At 33.2% G+C, this 19,231-nt stretch overlaps 1 protein-coding gene across 2 annotated transcripts; it reads left to right on the top strand.

The window, feature by feature from the left end:
- Positions 1-4,202: 4,202 nt before the first annotated feature.
- On the top strand, positions 4,203-18,826 carry LOC132707340 (odorant receptor Or2-like). Of its 2 annotated transcripts, none has more exons than XM_060679153.1 (9): positions 4,203-4,245; positions 7,789-8,068; positions 11,014-11,199; positions 13,128-13,296; positions 13,360-13,497; positions 15,922-16,018; positions 16,072-16,176; positions 16,229-16,384; positions 18,027-18,826. In XM_060679153.1, exons 1-9 carry the CDS (start codon positions 4,231-4,233, stop codon positions 18,075-18,077), a joined length of 1,197 nt encoding a protein of 398 aa, XP_060535136.1. In that variant the 5' UTR covers positions 4,203-4,230; the 3' UTR covers positions 18,078-18,826. The 2 variants fall into 2 exon arrangements, with proteins under 2 accessions (XP_060535136.1, XP_060535137.1); XM_060679154.1 differs by lacking the exon at positions 4,203-4,245 and adding an exon at positions 6,311-6,377.
- The last annotated feature ends 405 nt before the right edge of the window (positions 18,827-19,231 follow it).

The following is a 19,231-nucleotide window of genomic DNA, read 5'->3' as shown; positions in this document are numbered from 1 at the left end:
GCTTAATTTTAGCTGTTGAAAGTCAGCCTATTCCTGCAATTTCTATTATAATAGTGTAGCGTTTCGTATGTTTTTAAATTTTCCAAAGAGTTACTTCTTAGTGAGTTAAGTCGACATCAACTAGTTTGCTATAAATTCTGCAGCGGAAGGTGTCGACTTATGCAATGGTCGATTGATTTTATGTGACTAAGAATCTATCTGTCTCTTTTTATACATATATTATATACTTTGTTTTATGTGTTATATTATTAGATTTACACATTATATTATTGTAATTATAAAAAATATGGCTTTTTTGTGAATTTTATGTTAAATAATTGCTGTTGGAAGTAGGTATTTACTTTTTTTATTGTCCCCCTTTCTAACTCCTTACCGGCCAAAAATATTTTTGGAATTAACAATCATCATTTTTGGTAGAACCTAATATAGTACTGTAACATTTACACAGTACACTCACCAAAATAAAATACATAAGTCCATAAAGTTCTCGATGAATGACGAAACACGGCAACAGCGCTAAGGAAAATTTGCACTGGTTCGCGCGGTGCTATCCCGTGATTATTTCCATCTTAAATCATAAAATTCAAGTTTTCTCTGAAAATTCTCAAATTAGGCTAACATTTTAAAAACACTATTATAGAGTCCGGAAAATTCGGCATTAGTTTCTTCTGAACTTTGTTATAGGTTATGGAGTGGTCGATGAATGATGAATTTTAATGATGAGGCATCCAATATGAATTTATAGCATTTTGTATATCTGTGATTTTTTTATACATTTATTTTTATATTCTATGTTCTATTATTATGTTTACACATATTATGTTATTGTTTCTATGAAAAGGTGGTTTTTTTCGGAATTTTATTAAATAAATACTCTTAGAAGTAGGTTTTTCTTTGTTATCCCCTTTTCTAACTCCAACCTAATAGTAGTAAGGAAGACGTGTCAACAGTGAAAAGAAAACTCGAAACACGTTACCAGTTATTATTAACGCAAACATTTACACAGTACACTCGCCAGGAAGAGAGATATAAGTACATAAAATTTGCGATGGTGCGGGCAGTCGCTGTCCTGGTAATTATTTCCACCGCAACGGGATGCAATTCAAGTTTTCTCCGAAAATCCTCAAGCTAAACTGTAACTTTAAACACAGAATTAGAAAAACCCAAAAATTCGGTTTAATTTTTTTCTGGAGTTTGTTATAGATTACGCAGTCCGGTATTAACTTTTCTAATTCCTTAACATCTGTCTAAGAATGTTTTTGGAGGTAACAACATCCTGCAGATATTTGGATATTTTTGTTACAACCTAATGTAGTATTAAGTAAGTATTTACTAATATTAAAAGTTGGGTGGTACGTCGTAATAGTGAAAAAAGAGAAAAGGCCTTATCAATTATTATTAATAAAACTTCTAGTCATCACTTATTTATTGTACTGTCAAACTAACAATTTGAAACACAGCAATAGCGCTACGAAAATTTGCGATGGTGCGGGCAGTCGCTCCCCGGGAACAACATTGTGTTTACTGAAAACCTACGTACACAGACCGATACCTTAATGCATGGTCACATCACCATCCTGCCCAAAAATCGTCGGGTATCAACTCACTTGTTTACAGAGCCGTAAAACTATCTCAGCCCGAGTCACTGAACCCAGAATTATAACATGTTACCTCTGCTCTTCTCTCTAAAAATTTCCACATTAAAGATATTAAGCGTTCGATCAAAAAATACACTTCACCACAACTTTCCGATAGCAACTTGCCACTGTGGTCCTTTCTTACATTGAAAACATCACTGACCACATATCAAAAGTTCTAAAGAAGTATAACGTCAAAAACTAACCAAAACAGGTTTACCACTTGTTTAAAAAACATCTTCGATCCGTCAAAGACAAAATTGCATTTGATATGTTATAAGTTTACAGCATTCCATGCATATGCGGCAAAGGATACATTGGAGAGACCGGACTAAAAATCTCAACTAGACTCAAAGAACACGAAAGAGCCCTTACGACTAAGACAAATAAACTCATCAGCTGTTGCCGAACACACTCATGAAACCGGACATAAAATTTTATTCGATAAAACTAAAATTCTTGCACGTAATAAGTTCTTCTACGAATGAAAAATCCGAGAGTCTATAGAAATCTATAAACACCCAAACAATCTTAACAGCGACTCAAGTTTTCACCTTTCACCAATATGGGAATCAGTCAGCTGGGACAATGTTCATGCTGTGTCCCACTCAAAGAGTATCTAAGCAAGTACAGAGTAAAATACGAGCCAGTTTCAGTCAAGCTCTGAACAAGTCAACAGGACGATTGGCGACATGTCAGCAGGTTAGATTTATTAACAGCGGACACAGCAGGAATCCAGAAGGTTTATAAATAGTAAATATTTTCTATATAATCAATCTATTACTCAAGAACGGTATTTTTCATTCTTTATTCTTTATGCATGTTTAATGAGTTGATTCATTCTGTGGTCTATACATGTTTAATGAGTTGATTCATTCTGTGGTCTGTGGTCTTTTCAAAACGGACTGAAAACTACAACTTTTATGTTCACAAGCATAATAGAGTGTGTATAGGTGTGTGGGTGGTGGTAGGACCAGCCTGTAGGGGAAATATATACGAAATGACACATACGGGTAAAAAGACGATTATTTAATATCGTGGAAATATATACGAATTGATACATACGGGTAAAAAGACGAGTATTTAGTATCGTATCACAAATTTAAATGCAAAAATTTAATTCGGCTCCCGCACCCTTCTACCTACTATAGATAATATAATGGTATTACTACGGCAAAAATTGATGCGCCGCAGGTGGCTATGATATTTTTGAATAAAAGCTATCGACGTTTTGCGCATGCGCAACTGACTGTTTTGCTACGTTGCCGTAAAATTGACTTTCACAAATATTTACATGTGAATTTATTAAACAGAATTTTCTACATTTTTTGGTTCACTTAAATAGCTACGACTGATGGTTGGGTAATATGTTTTAATGTACAAGAATTACAAGAAATATAAGAAAGCAATTTAGCTACAAATTGAATTGTTACTAGGACAAGCATTTTCCCACTTAGATGTTCCGTGTGCGATATCTAACATCTCAAAGCCATTTCAATCGAGGTTAAACCTAGGAATTTATGAAAACTAAGTCTTTGCCTCGAGTTACAAAAAAAGCATCTATAGGGCTTGAAGAACAAAAACGCCAAGTTAATTACAGATTATCCAGATCTCAACTCCTATTCAGAAGAAATTTAATTTTAGTTTAAAATTAGGTTTGACATTTTTTACTAGCGGTCTGCTTGTATAAGTAGTCATGTACATTTTGAATTTATTAATGTTGATGTCCTTTTTGTTTTAATTTAGAATAATGATTCAGATTTATGGACAACATGACATAACAAATATAAACAATGCCAGGCAATTATAAAAGATCTTCAGAACGTCAGAAGTAAAGTGAATTATCTATGGCGAGGGCAATTTTGTTGGGAAGAGTCAAGACTACTTTGCCTTTAGAAATAGGAAGACCACTTGCAAATATTTGAAACTAATGGAAACAAGATTTTTTGGCCTAACATGCAAATGGCTGCAACAGCTAGCTTATCAGCAGAAAAAAATGGTTTTGGGCATCGCTTTAATAAAAACAAAGGTCAAGAATGGCTTTTTAAAATAATACAAGAAGTTACAGAGAACAATAATATTCCTCCGCTTCGTATCTACATTGTTAATGAGTCTGGAAAGCTCTGGAAATCCTGCCTCATCCTTATTACGAAGCCTGTAAATTTGGATGATTGATATTATTATTAAAAGGTCTACTTGTGATCGACAATAAGATTGTGCATATTTTGTGCTTCCTTGTTAAGATATTAAACAGCTTTTCAAATCATAGTGGTTAATTTTACGCTTAAATATAGTCGAAAAGATATTTTTTTTTTCGTTCTGTTGATAGTCAAATTTATTGGAGGAATAAATTGTTTTTTAATAAACAAATTTTCCCGAATTAAGTAAACTACGAGGCGTAATGAAGGGATAAATATTGCAGCGCGTATGTAATATTAAAGACGTTATTTCGTGGCTTCTGTTGAAAATCTGCTCCATCTTATGAGTTATTTATGCAAACTGCGCGTCTATATAGGCGTTTGGAATTCGACCGGCGCCATATTATTTGACGCATTAAGCAAACGGGAGATCCTCGATTTGCCAATCATACGCTATGGTTGCCGAAATGGTAAGTGTCTATTTTTAAAAAAATATTCGAAAATTTTGACCAATGAGGATTACAAGTTATGACGTTTTCAATATTTTACACACATATTTTGAAAATTGTTCTGAAACTAATTTTATCCAGTAATTCTGTATGTTTTTTATTACTTCTTATTTTTATTGTTGACGTTTAACGGATGGTGAATGTCATTCTTGTATTTCCTGTCTAATAACTATTTCTTAATAAGATTTATATTTAGATTAGTCTCCTTGTTTCGAATCCATCTATTCTTTAAATTGTTTTTCCATTTCCGCGAAAGCAACTCATTATAGCGAATTCATAATAACGAAGCGATTAGGCTGAAACTGTATATACAAGGAGACTCAAAAGAGCGCGACGAATAAAACACATTTTTTAAAAATTATTTTAGAATTTTGTTTTGAATGAATATGATACAATTGATAAATTATACCCAAAAATTAACAGTTTTTCCAATATTTTAATTTTTTCAAAAAAATACTAATTCTCACGTATTAGATCACTCATATTTGATATTAGCGTTATTAGAAGATAACATGTAAGATATAAGCAACGAAATTCGAATTAGACGCTACAGGGTGCTTGAGGTAACGATTTGAAATTTGGAAGGGTTGGAATGTTCAATTTTTTGACAATACGCAGTCAATGGTTCACTTCCGGTTTGAGCGGAAACGAAAGTAACTTTGAAATTTTTAATGGCACCACCTATATTTTTTGCATTTTTGGATTTATGTGATCATTTTACGTAGGTTTTTCTCTTTTTTTTGTTTTTAAAATTTTCACTTAATTTTCGAAAATTCTGTCTAAGAGGTTGTAAGCATCAAAAATACTATTCACCGGGTCACCTGATCATGGGAAAAATTTTAAATGAAACTCTCCGTTGGTTGTCATAGCATAGAACGTAATGAACTATCAAATTTTAGGATAACCTATTTTTTCCAAAAGCACTCTAGTTGGAACAAAAACTTTTTAAAAACCGGTGCTTTTTTTCCAAACATTTTGGTACCAACATTTTCAAAATCCGTTAAAAAACCAACACACAGGAAGGAAAAAAACGGAGAAGTAAATACATTTTTATAAAAACAAAATATTACTTAGGTGCCAAAATTGTAGAAGAAACTCTCGATAAGCTCTTGCAGTGGAAAGAAATAAACAGATTAGTATTAAAAAAATAAATAAATAAAATTCAAGGGAGGGTTTCTTCGGAGATTCAACGATTACAATTTTTTGTTGAAAGTGTTTTATTTTGGTAAAATTTTATGTGCTTTTGGAATACGGGAATACAGCTAAAAACTGTATTTGTATTGTATTGTATGTATACCTAAGCTACAAGCACTTCTTACCGGAAAGCTATTGTCGTTTCCTCTTAAACCGGATGTGCCTCCATTGACTACATATTGTCAAAAATTTAGACATTCAGCCTATATTAACCTTTCCAAATTTCAAATAGCTATCTCAAGCCGTTTAAAAGTTATACAGTGTTCCCACTTTCTTGTGTCAACCGGTATATTTGGAGCATTTTAAAATGTATTTCAGATGTACATCGCACGAATTTGACTTGTTTCTTGGAGTGGAATTTTTGAATTCGTTGTTCTGTTACGCTTCTTTGTTAATGGTAAACATTGTTTTTTCGCTAATACCACTTTGAAGCGCCACTTACAGCCGCACTTAAATAACATAAGTAAAATTTCTTTTTCGAGTTATTATAAGCTAACAGGTTATTCTAATCTTTGTATCTTCACACGTATCTTTCTTCCATTTTAAATGTATTTCCTATGCTACCCAAACTATATTCTAAGCGTGACTTGGACTATAGTGAAAATATTTTCACTTATATTAATGATTGATATTATAAATTTAATATTACCTTCACTTATTATTAGGTTAATATCCGGTTTTGTACCTACACCTAAAACCAATTAGCTAAGATAAGGGTACGTTTGAAAATTATAGCCTCGTTCGTCAAACCACTGAATAATTTATCAATAAATTGTGTACCTGGGCGGTGGTGGTGATTTGCTACTTCTCAGAAAATCACGCGGTTCTTGTTTGTAAACCTATGCTTGTGTTTTATCTGTTGCTGACTAATAGATACCAGTTTGGAATATAAAATGGCTGTGAGTTGTTTCGAATATTTTCGTAATTTATTTCATGAAAATTCATTTTTAAATAATATTTGTTGAACGAACGAAATGTTTCGTAAAAAAAGTTTGTTGCACTTTCCTGAAGATTTAAAATGTTATAATTTTGTTGATACAGGGTGTCCCAAAAGTGTCCCCTCCGACATCAACTTTGTTATTTTAAACGAAACACCCTGTATATATAGACACTTTTCTAATCCTTGGACCATGTCTTTTCTATTTGAAAAATACCTAATATTGCCAACAAGTGACCTAATGTAGCCAGCTTGAAATTTAACAAGAATTTATACGGGTGTTATCTTAAACCTTGAATGTGTTAAAAAGTCAGAAAAATTTAAATATATCTAAGATAAATTATAAACTTACCTTATTTTTTTATCCTAGAATTGATATCTGAATAAAAATATAGGGTGTTAAATTTAAACATCTTAAAATATTTTTAATTGAATTTGCTATTAGGGACACCCTGTATCATCTTCTTAGTCTGTGGTAAAATTTTCGTTGCCATACCTGGATCACTTTTATATGGGGTAATCAAAATATGAATAAAAAAACACACAACCTTAATTTCTGCCTAGTGTGTGTGTGTGTGTTCTGCCTGGTGTTCCATTTAAAATAACAAAGTTCAAGAATCCCAGAAACTTTTGTAAGAAAAATTTTTTCATATCTTCTATGGGTTTCCGGATCAATGGGTCGTGTTATTTTTCACACGGTGTACGTTCTGCACAAAGACTGTGCAAAGTGGTACATTCTCGGAATCTTCGAGATGTTTGTCCGAATGTAGACATTGCACCACGTATTTTTTTGAGTATTCCCGCTTCCAACTGTTCAGCAGAAAGATCTTTTTCCACGTTGATGCTTTGGCCCTACTGTCTATTGAAGCTAACCTTGTTCAAGAAATTGATTATTGATTATAGTTGATGTTTTCGAAAGGACAAAAGCCATTAAGAATACAATCATTTTAATTTAATAAGAATGATTATTATTTATTTCGCTAACACTTATTAAATATTTATTTGTACTGTTTAATAATTATACGTCAATAAAATAAAAATAGTATTTAAATAATGATAATGAATCCATAGAATTTCGTTAACCATGATAGCATAATAGCATTCTTTATTTTTGCGATGTATCCTAAAAGTTTTTATCAAAACGTACTTTGAAATACAACAGTGCATTTAATATATAAAATATACATATTTCAACCATTTCATGTTCAAGTTAAAGAATCGTGGAAGTTCCAAATTTTAAAATCGGTTTTTCTTGTAATTGATATTTTTTGACGTATCGTTTTTCCCCTGTGCTAGCCTATACCTACGCCTATGACTTTAAACATCCGCTAATAGATGTGTAATCACTCTGGAATCTAACTTTTCAATTTTAGAAGCTGGGTGAAAACAAGTTTCTATTTTTCACGTTACGGTCCGCGTTCTATACCGGACTCGTGTCCGGAATTTGGAGACAGGAGCAAAGCCTTCAACGTTGGGCGTATAAAATCGCCTTTTGGATCGTGTTTTACTACCTGGTTGCGTATCACTTGACCCAGTGGCTCATGCTGACTAAATTGCTCACCGAACCCAGCCTGGATTTCGACGAGATCATCAGAAATTACTTCATCACTTCAATATATTTGATGACCCTCACGAAGTGCGCTTTCATACAAGGTATAATACGACCAAAAATATAGTGCATTTGTTGTTTTGACGTTTTAAGTATTTTACAGTACCTTAACCGCAGACCGTGGTAAAACCCATCCCAACAGATGTTTATTCTGCATTAAATGGACCCTTTTAATTTGATTATCGGTTTTAAGATTTTAATCTAAATTGCAATATGTTTGTATATATTACGGATGTATTTGACTGTGATCCTTCCGGTAAGTACGTATTTATGTACCTGATTCTCGAGTTTTGACCCTACGAGGCTGTTTTCACCGGATAGTGCAAAAGGTAAGGGTAAGTACCTGTACTCTATTTATTTTACAGGTAAGTTTGAAAATAATCATTTTTGTCTGGTGTAACGTCTGTTCATAGATATACGAAATTGACTAATTGATACGAATTAAGGAAAGACCCGGGCAAGCTGTAAGAATGAAATATGGCCGAACAGGTCCGTACTTTGCTTAGAATTTAATTATTTGGGGTTTTGTTAGGAAAGATACTAAACAATATTTATTTATTTATGTATATACTTATGTTTAAATCTAAAATAAAATTACAAATTATTTTTATTACCTGCTTAAATTACTTAAAATTATTCACATAATATATCAGTATCACTATCGCTATCATCATCTGTTCTAATTATTATTTGTTCTATATCATTTGCAATATGGATATACGATTGTTTTGCTTTTTCTATATGTTTAACAGAATTTGCCCAACAGTGGGTGCCAAACATGTTCAATGGGATTAAATATACAGCGGTACGGTGGAAGCCTTAAAACTGTTTGCCCTAGACTTTTGCCATAATTATCACAAACGTATTCCTTTTGTAGGTTCAAGCTTTGTAGGACCTCAATTAATTGCTTTTTGGTATAATCTTCGTGAAAATGAATGTCGTTATTATACATGTAGTTTTGGATTGTTGCTTTTGTGTCACATGAGGAAGGGATTTTATTCTACTGTCTACTTGCAGGAATGTTTGGAACTAGTTTGTTTTTAAACCAACTTTCAAATAAATCAGCGGTGGTGTCTTCAGCGTAATCCAGAGAAGAATCTTTAATATTTTTCGCAGACAGAGAAAGTCGATTTGGAATTCAATCATCTTTATAGCCAGCATGTAAAATAGTTATTCTTTTACCTCTTTTTGATGGCGCGTTTGTTTAACACTTATCAGTTGAGTCAACCAACCCTTTTCCGGTTTATCATAAGTGTCGAACCAGGTTTTATCCAAGTAAATAATTGTCCTTTGTTGTTCGCGGAAAATCCTATTTTTTTCTAGATATTCCAGTCGTTATTTCCGAATTCTAATAGATTCCATTAAAACTTGCCTTTTGTCAATTTTGTTAAATCTAAAACCCATGGGTTGAATATACTTGCATAAGGTAGTTTTGCCACATTTAACACCGGTTTCACCTTTTTCAAGCCTCCTAATATAAATATCTAATGTAGGCGAGTTTTGTTCCTCTTATAACTGGTAAATTTAACGCTGTATTATATCTTGATGTTATGTTAATGACCACCCTTGGATAATCCTATTCAAAAGCAATTGGTCACTTTCCTATATCTATGAACAGACCTTGCGTGTCTATTAACAGCATTTTTCTTCCTGTATTTTTGTTTCTTCTACATAGTTCTTCTTCTTGTCATAAGAATATAGATAAATATTTATTAGAATCTTACAATATAACATTTTTTTGAAGGTTCCTGGTTTTTGACACCTTAAAATGTGGAGGCCGCCGAATAAAGCAGAGCAGAGCAGAGGAGAAGACATGGAAAACTACGCAGAATTTGTCTTCGGATGCTAAACAAATTGTTTTGAATGTTTACAATTTTACAAATGAATAGTGTTTTAACCCTAGAAGAACTGCACAAAAAAGTACTGACATACTTAAAGAAAATGTTTTTTCAGTTGCAAACAATTGGTAAACGTCAGGCGCTAATGAAATTTCAAAAATTTCGAATTATTATTTAGATGCAATTGAAAAATTTCGAGAGCAAAATAGGACACTAGTGTATTTAGACTAAACGTGGTTCGACTAACACGACAGAGTAAAAAAAGGATGGTGTGATAACAGTAACATATGTGTACTAGATAGATAGATAATAATTCTCCGTGCGGGATTCAAAAATGGTTGGGTGGAAGATGCCTTATTTTTGTCTGCAAAAAACGTCAAAGATTCAAGTGTGGATTACGATGAAGACATGACCGGAGATATATTTCAGGACTAGTTTGAAAATAAGCTGTTGCCAAAACTATCGCCAAATACTGTTATTGTGTTGGAAATTATTTAGCCCGAATTCGGAAAATTCCAAATACTTCTTCAAATAAAGAAGAAATTAAAGAATTTCTGTACGCAAATGATTTATATTTTGAAGAGAGCTACACGAAAAAACAACTTCTGGAATTATTAAAAATAAAACATTTTAATAAAAATCGATTCCATAGCACGACAGAACGGACATTAAATCTTGAATTTATCCCCGTATCATTGTATATTTAACCCGAAAATTTAGAGAACGATTAGTGACGGAGTTGATCATTGATAGTGATAGTGACGATTTTTTAAGTGACTGATACTTTATTATTATTATATTTAATATTTTATATATTAATAATGATACTATGTAGAAATGTAAAGAAATAGAACTTAACAAATTGTTACTTGGAACAAATTTTTCGTGTATATGTTTCAAGAATTGCTCGGCGAAAAAGATTGAAAACGTACTTATATCCCGCTTGTTATCGTAGGCAGATAAATTTCTAGGACGTTCCTGGAATGGTTACGGGTAAGGGTAGGGTGTTTTATAAGGGCCTGCGGTTTTGGAGTAATAAACAGTATACAAAGTTAATCACGGGGTCGCTTGTAAAAGCACTATATTTTTGGTCGAAGTATATGCGCGATAGTCGCAGGGAGCATTGATGTGGAACATGTTCGTGATTTAAGGGCACAAATGTCAGAAATTCTTGACGGACATTTTGGAGTTCGAACGGAAAGTGTACGCGAGTAATGATACAAGACTTCACTCGATATACGACCGAAACGTGCGTTTGATCAGAAGAACGAATGTAGCCTTCTTGAGTGGGTTTACTTTGGTATTTTTTTTCTACGTTGCTGCGCCTCTCCTACGAGGTAAGTTCTAAGTTGCCTTGGAAATTAAGATTTTCAAAACTTAACTACTAAACTCACCTAATTTTTTGAAATATTTTTAAAAAGATACCTGTGCTGCGGTAAAGTTTTAATCCGGCTGGGGCAGTGAATTGGATTGAGATTTGGGCTACATGGTGGTCATTCTAACCTACGAATTTCAACTTCATCCAAAAACTCATCATCTCATGCATGAGAATAAACTCTTCTCCAATATATCTGGGGCAATTAGGGCAAATATTAGGTTTGTACGTACCTACTGCTAGTAGCTGGTCGACCTCTTCAGGATTTTAGTAATTTGAAATGGCGGTTAGCTAAGGTGGTTGGTTTTTTCCTTCCAGACCCTGGCCTTCAGAGTAAAAGAAACAAGATAGCCCCATCACTTCAAAAACGAACTGTTAGAAATGTGCGAATAAGGTTCTTTGACGTACTTTTTCTACAGGGTGTTTTAAACTTAACATTAAAAAATTAATTTGGATTTACCCTGCTATCAGTGTCACTGTCAGTGTTTACGATAGCAATTTTAGTAAATATTTAAACTCGTGGTCCGTCATTTTAAAGGGAATTTTATAAAAATATAACGAAATGGCACATCAAGTAAAAAAAAAAAGTTGTATCTCTTCAATAAATTTGGAATTTGGGAATAACAAAGTTATGCGAACTCCTCAAAAAAGTTGACGTATCAAGATGAGAGTTTCGAATTTAAACTCGAAAATCGAGTCTGGGAACAATCTACTCATTTTTCGATGTATATGCGAAATTGGCCCATCCTTCATAGTGAATTCATAATCTGTTGTTTCCTATAGCAAAGTATCTTGAGAACTATTAAAGATATACATTTCTTTATTTTATTTGAATTTTTTGAAATTCCAAAATTTTGAGAGTTACATTGCAGAGTTAAGAATAAATATGATATTAAAAATGTAAAATGCAATGCAAATGCAAAATTGCAATGATATATCGCGATCGCATTTTTTTTATTAACTGTAAATAAAATAAAAAAAAGCTCTTTTATTCAAATGTTGTCATAACCATTATTTACAAAAAATGTGAATCGAAGAAGTTTTTTTCTATCAATATGAGAGTCTATCCAAAAATTTTTCATGTTTTTTTCTCGAAATTATCTGGTTTTGCATGACCTTTTTTCGTATGTACAACAGTAGGCCAAAAAGTTTATGCACGCCAATGATTCCTACATAGAATGTCTGTCAAAGGTCGTTTACATATTGTAATTGTAATCATTTCAATATTATAAATGTATATTTGTTCATTTTGTGCAAAAATTGTTTTTAGAAGTATACATTCTGATAGCCAATCTTGTCCGCTATGGCTGAATTTTTCGAAAATTGACATGACACTTTAAAACATTTCTTTTTCACATTTTTCCTAAGGTCCATATATTCAGTTATGATATATGTAAAGGGTTGGGGGAAGGGGGACGCTCACGCGGCTTAACCAAGGTTGGGTATGGTGGGGGTGTTGTATACACAGCGCGAAAATAAAAAGTTAACTTAAGGGAAAAAAATTATAAAGTTACCGAAAAATGTTATTCAACCCTTAACAATATATTTATTAGTTTTTATATACAAGTTCCAAGAAAACTTTACATTTTGTTGATTTGTGTTTAGTTATTCGGTATTTTTTAAAATTTATCATCATAACAACTGTCTTTTGTTGATCAGTTTTTTTCGAAAAACAGATTCCAATTTTTTTCTCTTTGCAATGATATATCGTACCCTACTATATTTTACTAAACTTTTACAAAAACTTTTTCGTCTCCATTATTTACAAAAAATGTGAATTGGACAAATTAAGTATACACAACGGTAGACCAAAAAACCTTTGTGCATGAAAAGAGACGCTTTTAAATAAAAAAGTTGCAATCCTATACACGCCTACAAATGCCTTTTCAGCTGGTAAAATTGTGGTACGGAATAACTCGACCATCCTGATCAAACAGCTGCCAATATCAACGTGGACGCCGTTCGATGAAACAGAGTACACGCAGGCGTTCGCTTGGGTTTCCTGCAACTGTTTTCTGTTTACCATATACTTCATTTTGGCTGACACGATTATGTTTAGGTATGACGAGTGTCGCAGACATTATAATTTCTCTGCAACGTTCACGTGGTGGTTCGGTTTCAGTTTAATCGTTTTCGCCCTATGTCAAATCGACGTCCTCAAACATTCGATAAAAGGCATCGCTGATTCTGTGGACGATATAGATCGGGCGATGAATGATGTTCAGATCAAATGCATAGCGCTGCATCAAGAGATTATAAGGTAATCAGCGGCCTAGCGCTTGCTTTTGAGGTCGATGACGACAGTATTTGAAAAGCAGAGTACAGGAATATTGTTGGATTAACACGTACAGGTTTATGTTTTATATTTGCGTACCCAGTTCAAAAGTTCTACAATTTTTGCACTATTATCGTTAAATTTCTAAAAGAAAACACACGCTAATCGGCAGGTTGGGAAACAGTGACATGCTTCCTTTCTTAAACACCCTATATATTTTCTGTTATGACGAAAGATTTTCTCCTAATTTCAAAAATATATGGATTGTTGATATCACTGGTCTGCAAAAAAAAATGTTTTTTCTCTCCTTGTTTTCATGCATGAGTTCATCTTATTTTATGCTCTAAACACGGAATCTGATATACAAATAAATGCCACACGTAGGTTTTTAATTTAATATTTATTTAATCAAAAAACAATATTATTAAAGTATAAATTATTATAAATTATATTAAAAAATCCTAAATTATATCAACAAAACTAATAAATATCGTCAGTTCTTTCATTATGGAGTGATAGAATTCAAATTATTTAGTAGTTTTCTTCCTCTTCATAGATTCCATTAGAGTTTCTCGGTGAATTGACCAACAGAAATCGGCAAGCATTGCTGCTGACCATTTCCCATTCTTGCGTTTTTCAATTTGCATTATATCCTGACGTAACCTTTCACCATGCTCATCTGATACAGCTCCAAGATTTTCAGGAAAGAAATCTAAATGCGAGTCTAAAAAATGGATCTTGAGTGATATATTGCATCCTAAAGCTTTATAAGCAGAAAGTAGCTCCCGAATGATTTGTTGATATGACACACCTCCACAAACGCTACCCAAGCTCTTTTTTTCTGCTTTGCTCAACTTCGAATCAAAAACCTCATCCTTCATGAGCTCACGCTTCTGCGGACCTACAAAAATTCCTTCCTTCAATTTCGCGTCACTGATTCGAGGAAATTTTGTTTTTAAGTATTGAAAACCTGCACCTTCTTTATTCATAGCTTTCACAAAGTTTTTTATAAGTCCCAACTTAAGTCCAGGAGTCAAACTTTTTCTTGATGGCCAAGTTTTTACTTTGTAATGTTTGTCTCTTGCGCGGCTATCCCGCTCACAAAGAAAACAGCAAAATTTTGTGTATCCTCCTTGTAGTCCCGTCAGTATAGCGACAACTTTTAAATCAGCACAAATATTCCATAGGTATTGAGAATATTTCATTTTCTCAAGTAATACCTCAAGGCTTGCATAATTTTCTTTCATGCTTGTAGCTTGTGCAATGGGGACAGATGGGTATTTATTACCATTATGAACGTCTTTCAAGCTTATTTTTGAAGCATCAATAAAAAGTCTCCATTCATTAGATTCTTCTGGAAAACTTAGTTCTTTAAGAAGCCCTGCAGCATCATTACAATATACCAAATCATCTTCTTTGGAGAAGTACCTTGTAAAACTTTCTTGCCCCGTACGAAAATGTGAAACTCTGGTACTTTTAGCCAATAGATTCCACTGTTTTAACCTTGATCCGAGTAACTGTGCCTTAGATTTTGGAAGTCCCAAGTGTCTAACAAGATCATTTAAGTCGCCTTGTTCAAGTAAATGAGGTTCTGTAGATGGACATGAAGATCCAGATAAAGTGTATGAAGATGAAGGTGTACTACGAGAAAGAAAACTCGATTGAGATTGTAGACCTGGAATATTTTTATTTTCAGCCTCCTCATTAACTGGTGGGACTGGAGGTGGAGTGTCTTTATCACGAGGAATTGGTCTCTTTGCAGATAGGACGTTCGGATAAACAATCCTATATCAATTTTTTTTCGAGAATCCTCGTGTAGATGTCATGCAGAAATAACTATCATTCTCATGATTTTGAGGCTCACTCCAAATCATTGGCATTGAAAACGGCATGGATTTGTGACTTTCTTCAAGCCAACCTCTCAACGTTCTTGAGCAGCTATTGTAGCATACTTTTGGCAACCGACTTTTATCTCGTTCATCGATAGAAAATCCAAAATATAGTTTATAAGCTGTTTTAACCAGATCGGTCATGACATGTCGCTGTGTTTTTAGTATATATTCCCCACAAATGTAGCAAAAACAATCTGAGGAATTTTTACAAGTCCGTGGCATTTTGTAACCTAAAATCACATAAAATTATTTTTAAAACAACTTTCAAACTTCTATTTTATATTTATTGGCTCTATAAAAAAAAACTACACATCAAATACTTAAATCCAATGTAGAGAACATGAACTTTATGCAAAACTTACCAAAATATTTTATATAAAAGGTAAACAATTAAACGACAAGTTTTCACTGAACTGTTGTAGTTTTTTGTTTATCAGAATTTTTGTTGAGTTTGAATCGACAAAAGGGTGATCCTAATTTATTTAATTTGAAATAATATTATGCTAAAATCTTATAGGTACGTACTAGAACTTAATGCGTCCATTAAGAGTATAATGTTGCTGGACTTTCTGCAAAGCTCGATTCAGCTGGCGGCCATCATGTTTCAGCTCGTCGTAAGTTCACATTAGCTGACTCGGTATAAAAAATAACGATCCCTTTTGCTCAGAGCAACTTCAGTTTGATACAGTGCATCCTCCTCGGCGAATTTACTTTGACGTTAATCGGAAGGCTGTACATTTACTACAGCAATGCCCACGAACTGATGATTCAGGTTTTATAAGCGAAATTCGATCTCTTTCTTCTCATTCATATTTACAAATTAGAGCTCAGACATCGCGACGGCGTGGTTCCAAAGTGGATGGCTCGGCTATCCGTTGAAGTTTCGAAGGAACATCATTTTCTGCATCCAGAGGAGTCAGCAGCCGCTACAGTTGACCATCGGGAACTTTCAGGCCGTGTCTTTGAACAGCTTTATTTCCGTGAGTAGCTAAATGCACCATCGAGAGATTTTTTGTTGCGCGCCCTAGTCACCAGTTGCCAACGAAAGAAAAATAGGCCTTGAAATCGGATCGATTATCATTTGATGGCTCTTTAGTAGGTTATTTTTATAAAAAATAAAATCATTAGCAAGTAAGTTTAAGGCATAAGTTGATATTGAATGGCCAACAATGAAAAATCACTAATACATATTAAATTCCCTAAGATATACATATACATATTCGCTGATAGTTATTCTAATCTTTTGAGATGCACGAATATTAATACGCCTGAGTAACTCTTCCGAACAGTGTATTTTTGAAATCCACCCTAGCGGTATCAATCGAGTGTACAGGGTGGTCAATTAAAGATGCTCCTATACCTAATCTCAATAAGTACAACACTGAGGAAAAAAAGTTAAATACCAAAAGTGTTTGACTCCAAGTATACATTTTTGTTTTAATATTTTTATGTATACAGGATGTTCCATTTTGCAAGGCCAGTAATCAACTTTATTTTCTTTAAATGGAATGCTATGAATATTTTTCGCTTGATTTTGAGAATTTTTTGTGATAATATGGTATACGATGTTTCGAATCCTTTTTGGAAAAAACGAAGTTTTCCATTTTTTGCCCAACAACAGTTCCTTGGAAAATATAATTTTTTGCAATTGAGAACTAAAATTAGGAACTTTTATTATGGATCCATGGAAACGATTCATAATTTAATGCTTTAATCTATGGTGAAAATATATTTTACAGGGGGGCCACAAATGACCTTCAAAAAATGTTTTTTCTAATATCAAACCTTTCCACCATTTAATATAGCTTTTATTATAAAAGTTGATAGTATCGAAGTCATGTATTTCGATTAATTGATAATCTGCCGGACGATATATAAAAACGAGATGTATAAAAATAGATGTAATAGTGTTCAAGACGTTAGAATGAGAATACTATTGCTTAAATTGAAGTCATAAAACATGTTTACCGGGGTTAGAAAACGTATTGTAATTAGTAATAAGTCATTAATGTTAAAAAAACTTAGAATAACATATTATATACTAATCTTTGTTATAAAAGCAATATGTATGAAATGATACTGAATTAAAACCTAAACGCAATAAAAGTGTTAAATACAGGGCGTTCCATTAAAAAAAACATTTTTTTAAATTAAAAAAAACATTTTTCTTGTGATATTTCGTGACCACCCTGTATAATATAATGTATTTTCGCAGCAGATAGGTCAAAGCATTCCATGAACCACTTCCATGGATCCATAATAAAAGTTCCCAATTTTAGTTTTCAAGTGTAAAAAAATACATTTTCCAAAGACCTGTTGTTTCGCAAAAAACGGTGAAGTTTATTTTTCCCAAAAAGTATTCGAAATTTTGTATACTACATAATTACAAAAAATTGTCAAAGTCAAGCGAATAATTAGAATTTTACAAAATATTCATAGCATAGCAAACACTTTTGTATTTAACTTTTTTTATCTCAGTGTCGTACCAATTGAGATAAAGATAGAGGAGCATCTTAAATAGACCACCCTGTACGTAGCATTCAAGTATTTCAAAAATTTCTCTCAGCCACTCGCTAATATACTTTACTCACTTGTACCAAGTACATCTATTTTTCTTTATAGATATTAAAGGCTACGTATTCGTTTATGACACTGCTGGTAACCAGGGGATGAAGACCACCATCGACTGCCATTACTGCTTTAGGCAATTTTAGAGGCCATTTATGTTCTCACCAACCAGGGTCACCTAACTCAACCGCAATTTACAATTACAATTTACGAAGCAGCCCTCATGATATTGTCTGTACCCGTCGATGAGAGGGTTTCAGAAACATGTTAGTTTGGGGACATTATTACAAGATGCAAGTAAATTTCGACGTTTTTTTCGACTTAACAACAATAAATTCAATTTCTTATTTACTCTGAGGATGACCTAAAAAAGCACTCCGCGCCCAGAAGAGTATTGTGATATGTCAGAATTTACGACTGTTAAACTACTGTTAAAGTACTGGCAATAGATTTAGTAGGATAAGTATGGAGAAACTAGTTGGTTGAGAGGTGCTTAATAGATATAGCATCAATAGTATTTTCTTCAACATAGCCGATTGCACCCGAACACACCCAAATATACCCGAACACACCCGAACACACACGAACATGCCCGAACACATCCGAAGATTCAAAATTTTCACGCGCCTACCCGAAAATTCACGAAAATTGAAAATTTCTCGCCAAAAGTGGCTTAGAACTGGCACTACTATACTACTTTTCGTAGTTTATACAGCGTAAAGTAATCTTACTTGCCTTGCCGATCTTTCGTCCCTACTACTTTGAATCACGCGCAGAACCTTTTGTGAGGTAATTTTTGTCGTCTCTAAACATTTCGCTTCACCATGCTCTTTTGAACTGGTCACTTCTCTCAATTAAGCTTCCCCTTCATTCTGAATTTTCTTATTAGGTTCTGGTAAATTGTTTTCTGACAAAACAGTTTTATTCAATGTAGACGAGTGATAATAGGAAGATATTAATTATATACCGCGTATTAAGTACTTGTACCTTCTTGACGCTCTTGCTACTGTGGAGTTTTCCCACAAATGGATTTTTCCGAATTGCGTCGCAACTGTAAATCGATATGTCTAATAATACATAAATATTATTCGTAAATTTTATCACTAATTTTGGTTGTTTATTTAGATAAATTTCGATTAAAATTATTTATTTTGTTGGCATCAAAATTTTATCTTTTATATCTTCATTTTTACAATGTTCAATTAATAAAGGGTCATCTCTGCCTGGCGCCGCCGCAGTCGCTTGGTTGACATTTCACC

The sequence above is a fragment of the Cylas formicarius genome, unplaced genomic scaffold, assembly GCF_029955315.1.
Source record: "Cylas formicarius isolate icCylForm1 unplaced genomic scaffold, icCylForm1.1 PGA_scaffold_9__14_contigs__length_23061073, whole genome shotgun sequence".
In the NCBI taxonomy this organism is placed as follows: domain Eukaryota; kingdom Metazoa; phylum Arthropoda; class Insecta; order Coleoptera; family Brentidae; genus Cylas; species Cylas formicarius.
The sequence above is the reverse complement of the archived record's forward strand: the minus strand, read 5'-3'. Positions and strand labels throughout refer to the sequence as shown.